The following is a 10,000-nucleotide window of genomic DNA, read 5'->3' on the forward strand; positions in this document are numbered from 1 at the left end:
TTGAAGGCGTGTTGTAGGGTTGGTGTCTTCCAAATTCCCGCTTTGGCCGGTCAGTTCTGTCAAATGGAAAATGTCCTATGTTAACTAAACACCAAGTCACTCAAGGTTTAATTAAGCCTTGATTTAAAAAAGCTTCCTGTTTGTTTTTTTGCTGGAATTATCTTATTTAACGGTCCGCCATTACTTCCTTTAAAATCTTGAGAGGGCTAGGTCGAGGAGAAAATGACATCAAAGACTCGCTAGTGTAGGAATGCAATGCGTGTGTACGCGGTTCTATTAATATGCAGCATGGGAGTTTCGGGCTTTCGGACTTTTAAACTAGTGTTTTGTTTACATAATAAGCTACAAAAGAAAGTGTTTTTTTTTCATCCTGGCAAGAAAAGACCCAATCGTTCGACACTCTGTTTGGTATCTTCCTCAGGGGTGGTCCAAAGTTATCACGAGAGTCCTTCTGCATGTATTAATTAGCGAAAAAAGGAAAGGGCACGCCTATTAAAAGAAAGGGACGCTAGTCACTATTAATTAATGGACATTTTGTCGTCTCAAATGTTCTTTCAGTGTGATTTTGTTTGTTTTTCTCGCAGATTTTCTCGCCTGTTCTTCCTCTGATGATGATCCAATTATCGTGTTTGTTTCTAAAATGTTTGCCGTTGACGAAAGTGCCCTTCCAAAACATCGAAAAAGGTAGAAGTCATTTGTTGATAGTCGAATAGACTAAAGCGCTACAACCACCCTCCTTTTGTCATACGTAACATGCACAACATTTTTCTGACGCTTGTTTGAAAACCAGGTCTTCTTCGACCGCGGTGTGATTCTGGCTTCAACTTCCCCATCCTCGTTGTTGTCATCATCATCTGTTAGAGCTATCTCCACTCTTCACGATCATCCATTTGTGGATTCAAATTCCGCTATAGTTGTACCATTTTCTGATGAATTTGGTTGACATAAGTAAACGTCAGTCTTCTGTCCGTGCCTTGAATCATGGAGAGAGTCTCGACTGGGGTGCAGGGATGGCGCTTTAGTGAGAGCACTCGCCTCCTACCAATGTGGCCCGGGTTCGATTCCCAGATCCGGCGTCATATGTGGGTTGAGTTTGTTGGTTCTCTACTCTGCATCAAGAGGTTTTTTCCGGGTACTCCGGTTTCCCCTTTCCTCAAAAACCAAAATTTTGACTTGATTTGTGCTAATTGTTAATTTCACTTTACAGTGTCCCCAATTAGTGCTCCAGCGCTAGAACGATTAGACACTTAAATAAAGTTCATTTCCTTTCCTTTCCTTTCATCATAGACCAAGTCACTGAATATACAGATGCAGCCCCAATAGCGCACTTTCGATATGTTCAAATTCAGTCCTAAACAAAAGGCACCATCTCGAGGCTCTGGGGAATAAACTCATACCAATCCTTATATTTATTCCCCAGAGCCTCGAGATGATGCCTTTTGTTTAGGACTGTATTTTGATACATCGAAAGTGGGCTATCTGATATCCAATACGAAGTGTCCAGTTATGTCGAAGCATTTCCTACCTCTTTCCAACATTAAAGCAGGAAGTGTTAGTTTAACGTTGTTTTTAGGTTAGGATAAATATAATGCACTGGCTTCTCCATACTTGAGTATAGCGGACACTTTGTGACGTGTTAATTGTCCGTAATTTACAGACGAGAGAGATGTTAAAGGTAAGGAAAAGAGTCAGAGGACACTTTGTGACGCTAACAAGAAGCGGCTTACATTAAACTACGCTCCTTTCTGGACATACCTGTATTCAAGACCAGCAAAAATGACCTATTGTAGATTTGAAATACCTAGATCCTCTGTGGTAGAACACTGTCTCACTGTTCTCTATTTTTGCAGGCCTTTGACACAAGAGGAAATTGCTGCTCGGCGCGAGCATGCCAGACAAAGACACGCTGAGATGCTGGCCAGCAATTCCGGTCTTGAAAATGGAACGCCGCTTATCCTGGAACCTGCTCCAATAGAGAATGACGAAAATGAAAACAGCGACAACCGAGGAAAGCTAACCAAGGCTAAGGAAATCCCCAAGAGTCGCATGTTAGCATTCGCACGAGTCTACAGTGGGACCGTAAAGAAGGGTCAGCAGTTGTACGTGCTGGGCCCTAAACATGACCCACGAGAGACACCCTTTCCAGAAGTGGCACTTTTGAATACCCAGGATCCATCGCTTCTTATAAACAGGTATAAGGTTAACCGCCAAATTTTGTAGCTTAAATTTTCTTGCCTCAATCCATAGTCACGGTTAGGTATTTGTTGCCATATTTTGCTAATTTTCCAACTGACCTCGCTAACATGGACAAACGACTGAAGATTTTATGTGTCAGAATGAAGCTAGTTAGTTTAATTGGGAAAACGTCAAAAGAATAATTTATTGACTGCCATTAGTTTTTCACTTCGAGTGCTACATTAACCCTTTAAGCCCCGAGGGGTTCCCCATTGACGAGTAAAATCGTCTGGCGTTAGACAGAGTAAAATCTATAAGTGCCATTTGGCACTATCGGGGCTGAAAGGGTTAAAAAACAAGTTTTGAAACGCTTGAACAGTTTTTTTCCAAGGGTACGGAGGCTTGAAACCAATTGTGACTTCCTCTAGTTTTCCCGGGCCTTTGGGTCGTGATTGGATCCCTTGATTGCATTCGGTTGTTCTCATTGGTTGAGCAAGTACAACGAAGAAACGCTCTTACCCCAGCTATCAGTAGAGCGGTTTTCAAATGAGTGTCGTAAAACCAAAACCAAAGTAATTAGTTTGGCCAATCAAGAAAGACGGAGACAATCCAGTAAACCAATCAAAACTCGAAGTAATTACTCGTAGATGACACAAAGCGCGGGAAAATGTGCTCTCGCGAGCCACAATTGGTTTTGCTTTCACTTCTGATTGGTTGAAAAAAATTGCGCGAGAACTTTGAACCAATCACTGAGTGAAGTAATCATAAACCAAAGTAATTATCTAATTACTTTCGACACCCGATTGAAAACCGCTCTATGTACTTTTTCTCTCGATTTCTCCAAAGCAGTATTAAAGATGACGTAAGCGACGGCCTATCCATAGCCAAGTCAGTAGACCGAGGCACTAACCAACACGTAGCTTCTTTCATCGTACAAGATCTCTACTTACTCATGGGCCGAGAACTTGAAAACCTCGACTCCGTTCCGGCGGGGAATGTCCTGGGGATAGGTGGCCTTGAAAGTCACGTGCTCAAATCTGCTACAATTTCCAGCACTGTTGCGTGTCCTCCATTCACCGCACTTCCCATGGAGGCCCGGCCAATCGTTCGTTTGGCTGTAGAGCCAGTCCACCCGGCTGACATGCCTGCGTTGATTAGGGGACTGAGGCTACTCAATCAGGCTGATCCGTGTGTTGAAACCTTCGTCCAAGAAACTGGTACGTTGATGAAGTTAAGATGAAATATTGGAATATCCTTTGTTTAAAGTGTGAATATCACTTCTCTTTTTTTGGCTAACTCGTCTCAGATTAGATGGTCACACAAATCATACTTAACGAATAGCCCATGAGGCGAAGCCGAATGGGCTATTGACCCGTGGCCCTTGAGGGCGAAGGGTCTAACAAAGTTGGCAAATGCAAGTTGAAGAAATATTTATTTGGGAATAAGACGAAAGAAAGCGTCACGCTTTTCAGGATTTGCATTAGTCCACTAGTTGGGTGATACTAAATCCCACTATTAAGTTTGTTTTAGGGTGGTTTCATTTTTCTACAACCATTACAATTCAGTTCGTTTTCTTTTTGTATTCAAATGTTGCAGTTTGGAATTTAGTTTTCATAAGTTGTAATTTCTATTCGAAACTTGTACATTCGCAGACAGAGGTCCTTGAGAAAATGCGAATTTCTCCTTTTTTCATCTTGTTGGAAGTAAACCGAAAATATCCAGTTTCCCTCTCGTATGTGAGAAAGATGAAGTGGTAGGGCAACGTCATAGGCATTTTTGTGAGTATTCCGTTATTTCCTCCCTCTTTCCCAGACCAGCATTGCCGCGTTGGATGTCGCGAGTGTCATGCGAGGGAAAGTGCAAGAGCGTGAGAAAAATAATCCCCCTTTTCTCTTCCATAGCAAAAGACCTTAACCGTGTGAAAAAAAACGGTCAACAAAGTTAACTGTGATAAACGTGATTAACTCGCGATGAACTATGCTTTAGAGGTCGACTTTATTTTTAACCTGCCACCGCTGCTTTCGCGAAAAATCCAACGTACATTTACCAGGACAAAGTTGAATAAAATTGCCAGAATCAAAAGTATGTTTGCCAAAGTTAAATTCTCATCACTGTGGAAAGTTTGTTCGAGTGTGACCTGAACCAATGTCAGTAGAGCGCACGGTGAAATCCGCTGGTTGCGTGAACGGTTTTAATTAAGTTTAATGACAGTTTGCTAACCAAAATCATGGATGGCAGGATGGTTGTACCTTCCACACAACAAAACAAAAATGCGCTACTCACAAGAGACACTAACCACAAGGAAGTTTAAATAACATTTGAGCGTAGATGGTTGAGGAATGATGTTTTCATGGAAAGTAAACGAAAGGAAAATGGGTGGAAGTCATAACATACGAAGGCAAGGAGTTCGAGTCACCGGTTGATTTTCATTTTACGAATTCCCATTCCTTTTAGGTGAACATGTGATTGTTGGTGCAGGCGAAGTCCATCTGCAGCGCTGCATTGACGATTTGGAGCAGCGCTTCGCCGGTATCAAGTTGAATGTATCAGCACCTATTGTTCCATTCAGAGAAACTATCGTACGTCCTCCAACGGTGGACAGGGTCAACGAGGCCATTGTCGGCGAAACAAGCTCAGTGCAAGCCAAACAGATCGACACAGAGGAGGGAAGCGACGGGAACAAAAATGTCCTTGACAAAGAGAAAGGTCTCATTGAAATCAAAACAGCAAACAGACTGTGTACTTTGCACATGAGAGCTACTCCACTTCCGACGGAAGTGGCAGGGTTACTCGAAAACAAAAGCGATTTGATCAAAGTTTTGGTGACGGTGTCGTCCGCCTCAAGCGTCGCTGAAAGGAAACAGTTGGCTTCTGAAGTAAAGGCGTCAACGAGAGAAGCGTTGAAATTTTTTTATCAAGATCTATGTACCGCTTTTAAAGAGGCGGGAAGCGTGTGGCATGGAGCGGCGGATGATATCTGGTCGTTCGGCCCGCGTAGGATTGGAAGCAATGTGCTGTTGAACAGGATTCCGGGATATAGGCGGGCCTCTGTGTGGCAAAATTTGGGGATAGCAGGTAAAGTACACGGTCTTCGTTGTTTTCAGCGGAACTAAAAATTGGATGCGAAGAATCAAAACTGTTATGAACAGATGATCGATGGTAACAATGATGTTGACGACGCGAAGGTGTAAGGACTTATATTTGTATATTTGTGACCCATTTTGTTACATGGCGAGCTGCTGCAGTCTGCAGAATGAACTTTTCAGGTTTGATAAATGAAATATGTAAGAGGAGCACGTCACCCCGCACAGAATGAAATAGTAAAGTAAGTAAAGTCAATTTATTTACCGTCGGTAGTTCCTTCAGTTACGAAACTGCTATCAATGGAAGCCGACGGTGCGCACTTAACCCCCCTCCCTCTGTCAGTTCTCCCTTTTACGGGTATAAAACTAGACCCTTCTCATTACAAAAATTTGGTTTATCAAAGGAGTTGATAATGTAAATTGGCCACCGTACAGAGATTCTAAAAGCTGACCTTCCGAGCGTTAGCCCTTCGTCAGAGCGAATCGAGGAATTATGGGTTACGTGTAGTTTTTATAGTAGAGTAGGAGCTACGCTATTGGTGGTAACATGGCAACGTGAAAAATAGGAATATATTAGTTAAATGAAAAGCGTTCGTTAATACCGTGAGGATTAAGGGTGCCTAACCACTCCAAAAAACACATGGCTATCTGCGGCCTTTCCCTACATCTAGGTACGACGGAAAGCCGCAAGAATCTGGAACAAAAATTCATCTTTCAAATCGGCACCCTTAATCCTCACGGTATTAACGAATGCTTTTCATTTAACTAATATATTCCTATTTTTCACGTTGCCATGTTACCACCAATAGCGTAGCTCCTACTCTACTATAAAAACTACACGTAACCCATAATTCCTCGATTCGCTCTGACGAAGGGCTAACGCTCGAAACGTCAGCTTTTAGAATCTCTGTACGGTGGCCAATTTACATTATCAACTCCTTTGATAAACCAAATTTTTGAATACTACTTCCCCACCGACGCAGCACCACAGTTTCTTTAGAAACTACCCCTTCCTTCTCATTACACTCTAATCAGTTAAGTCTGTTGAAATAATTATAAAGTGCTACACGGCCAACGTTAGTAAAAACGTAACCCTTCCTTGTACTTGTACATGTTCATTGCCGTGACTTGTAGCTCAGTCGGTAGTGCAGCGGTGATCTTACCCGAAGGTCGTGGGTTCAATTCCCACCCTGGTCAGAGTTTTTCTCTGTCCTTGTGTGGGCCCATTTCCATTAGTAGGGCTAACGCTCACATGGTTCATATATGGGGTACAAAACTAGCACTTCTTATTACACTCTAATCAGTCCTATGTAAAGCTATAGCTACACTCATCAGAGGAAAGTCCAAACAGACGTTGAAGTCATCGAGAATCGAACCGGGGACCCCTCTTGCTCCGAAAGCCGCGCCCTAATCAACTGAGCCACGCCAGAAAGATGCGCGGGGATTGTCACCTCTCAGTTTTGCTTTTCATAGATACATGCAAGTGCTACACTCTCCACTTTCTATCCAGAAGAGCAAGCAGTTAGATGCACGTCGATCTCAATTACCGTCAGGACGTGGGATGTATACTTCCAGATGTGTCCAGCAATGCCCCAAATTAGATGCGCGCGGATTCAGCATCACTTGGGTCTCGAAATACAGACAATAGGTGGTGCGCATGTGCATTAGATACCATTTCTCATCTAATTTGCATATCAGAACAACACGGGCGCATCCCGTCGGCAAATCCTCAAACATCTTGAATCGAAGTAAATGCACGTCTTCATTGTTATCGTGGAGTGTAATTTATAGCAGAGCATTAATTTTCTTTAATATGTTTTGAGTAAAATATCGAAGATCAAATGAACCAAAAAGCACGATTGACGCAGATTTTGTCGATGTCTACGACGCGTAATTTTGATTTCGGGTTGAGGTAACCTCTTTTCAAAAGTAACAAAACTAGTGTCCAGGCCAGCGTGGTCTCAAAGCTGACTGTGTCCCTTTAAACAACAACAACGGCGACGGCAACGAAAACGTCATCTCAAAATATAAATTCGCGTAGTTTTAATCGCTACGTGACTATTTCAAGAAAGGTAGCACTAACCCTGACACTTGCCTAATTGTTTAGCAAATTTGGCTGTGCATCTGCTTGCTTGGATTTCTGGCCATACGCAAAAAGAAATTGCATTAAAAGACGTTAAGTGTAGAAGTTCATCTAATCTTCTTTTAATTATTTATTCTTTCTTTACTACAGGGAGTACAAACCATTTGCAATCGGAGGCAAGTTACCGTGATTATGATAATAGTATAGTTAGCGGATTCCAATTGGCGACATTGGCAGGGCCTCTTTGCGAGGAACCGTTGATGGGTGTCTGTTTTGTTATAGAGGAGTGGACTTCAGTAGAAAATGACGGATCGTCAGTGCCGACTGGTTGTCCTGGTAAGACAGAATTAGAAGGATCAATTAGTTCTAAAGAGGAGGAACCTGCGCACGAGGGTAAAAACGATTGTCAACGCAATTTCAGGGACAGTGAAAATACTGATTTTGAAGAAGCGCTTAAAGCAGAACGAGACGAAGTAGACGAGGGAAATTCGTCGTCAGAACACGACCCAAGAAATGGAAATTGTAGAAATACTGGTGAAAAGTATTCCTCTTCCAAGAAACTCGACAGGTTCGGGCCATTTTCAGGACAGCTCATGTCCGCTGTCAAGGAAGGTTGCAGGCGCGCCTTTCTGCTTCAACCAGTTCGTCTTATGGCAGCTATGTACACCTGTGAAATTCAAGCCACTGCTGAAGTCTTGGGGCGAATGTACGCGGTTGTTGCAAAGCGAGAGGGACGTGTTCTGAAGGAAGAAATGAAGGAAGGCTCTGATGTATTTGACGTCACGGCCGTCCTACCAGTTGCAGAGAGTTTTGGATTCGCTGAGGAAATTAGAAAGCGCACGAGTGGACTGGCAAATCCGCAGCTTGTGTTTAGCCATTGGGAGGTAGGAAACTTCATTTGGCATAGTTTTTACTTTAACACTAAAGAAATTTCAAGATTTCCATGGCTTTGCAATTGTGAGTGAGCAGAGTTCGCACAGAAGACTGAGGGATCGCTTTCGCGAATGTCACTCGAGTTGATTTCCTGGACATGGCAACTTATAAGGGGTTCATTTTCTTGGCTCTTTGCTCTGCCCAAAAAGATCTCTTCCATTTTTAGTGGGTACTCGTGTTTTAGTTCGCTCTTTCGAAACAAAAGGGTTAGCAGTTGCAACTTTGCTGCTATTTTTGCTAAAATAAATAAAGAAATTACTTTTTTTTTCGCCGTGAATTTTCTTTCAATCTGAAGATAGCATAATTGTAGCGTAATTTAGCTGCGATGTGACGTGCACAACTCCATTCCTTAGATCATTCGCCATTTGCCATTTTCAGCGCTTTCTCTATACACAAAAGTTTTGCGGGCTCATGTTTTGTTTTGCTAAACCGCTGACAAAACAGTGCAGCGCGACGATTTTACGCGTACACTGTTGTTTTCAAGGAGTAGATTTAACTCCAAAAAGGGAGTTTCAGCCCCGTGGGGTTAGACAGAGTAAAATCTATAAGTGGCACTATTGGGAGTTAAAGGGTTAATGGGAACATAGTTTTTGAGTGAATCCAGCTGTTGTTAACCCTTTCAGCCCCGTGGGGTTCCCCATTGACGAGTAAAATCGCCTGGCGTTACACAGAGTAAAATCTATAAGTGGCACTATTAGGAGTTAAAGGGTTAATGGGGACATAGTTTTTGAGTGAATCCAGCTGTTGTTAACCCTTTCAGCCCCGTGGGGTTCCCCATTGACGAGTAAAATCGTCTGGCGTTAGACAGAGTAAAATCTATAAGTGGCACTATTAGGAGTTAAAGGGTTAATGGGGACATAGTTTTTGAGTGAATCCAGCTGTTGTTAACCCTTTCAGCCCCGTGGGGTTCCCCATGGACGAGTAAAATCGTCTGGCGTTAGACAGAGTAAAATCTACAAGTGGCACTATTGGGAGTTAAAGGGTTAATTAGTGGAGTACTAAATAACAGGCGTACATTTTGTTGCGTTTAGTTTTACTCCACTTTTTCACTCCAACTCCTTGAAAACAAAGAATTAATCGGTGGATTTCACAAAAATAAAACAACCCCAATTCCACATCTTAGACTGGCTATAAACTTAAATTTACCCTACAAAAATACATATATAGGAGTAAAATCCTCTTCTACTTTTTTTCTCAGAAAGTAGAATTAGTAAGTGGGGTAGACTTAACCCAGTATCCCGATAAATAGGAGTAAAATCAACTCCAGCATATTATATTACTCTGTAGGGAGAGTAAAATTTACTCTAGCAAAGTCATTGCCTTTGAATATTAACTAGTATACTGAGTAAAAATTACTCTTAGTGGGTGTTAAATTAACTCCTCTTAGGAGTAAAATTTACTCTAGCAAAGTCATTGCCTTTGAATATTAACTAGTATACTGAGTAAAAATTACTCTTAGTGGGTGTTAAATTAACTCCTCTTAGGAGTACATTTATTTATTTATTTATTATTATTTTTTTAATTGACTGCATTACATTACTAACACTACACGCTACTTACTCTATTAACAATTATACTAATACTACCTACGACTCAGTAATTATACTATTCACAATTTTAACATTATTTACAACAAAGTGTTGACCTTATCGCAATCTAATCACTACTTAAAACATGGTATTAACACTGTTTACAATGCAATATTTGCGCGGTTTACAATACTAAT

The 10,000-nt window shown here is 41.8% G+C and overlaps 1 protein-coding gene across 3 annotated transcripts in view; it reads left to right on the top strand.

Moving 5' to 3' along the window:
• LOC137992248 (elongation factor-like GTPase 1) overlaps nucleotides 1–10,000 on the top strand; it is a 29,851-nt gene that overhangs the window by 12,091 nt on the left and 7,760 nt on the right. For 2 of the 3 annotated variants that reach the window (XM_068837461.1, XM_068837462.1), the window contains exons 10-14: nucleotides 585–684; nucleotides 1,851–2,192; nucleotides 3,022–3,392; nucleotides 4,630–5,250; nucleotides 7,492–8,225. In XM_068837461.1, the coding sequence (XP_068693562.1) occupies nucleotides 585–684; nucleotides 1,851–2,192; nucleotides 3,022–3,392; nucleotides 4,630–5,250; nucleotides 7,492–8,225 (2,168 nt within the window). The remainder of the gene's footprint in view (nucleotides 1–584; nucleotides 685–1,850; nucleotides 2,193–3,021; nucleotides 3,393–4,629; nucleotides 5,251–7,491; nucleotides 8,226–10,000) is intronic. The other variant, XM_068837463.1, reaches the window with a different exon arrangement.

The sequence above is a fragment of the Montipora foliosa genome, chromosome 2, assembly GCF_036669935.1.
Source record: "Montipora foliosa isolate CH-2021 chromosome 2, ASM3666993v2, whole genome shotgun sequence".
Taxonomy (NCBI): Eukaryota; Metazoa; Cnidaria; class Anthozoa; order Scleractinia; family Acroporidae; genus Montipora; species Montipora foliosa.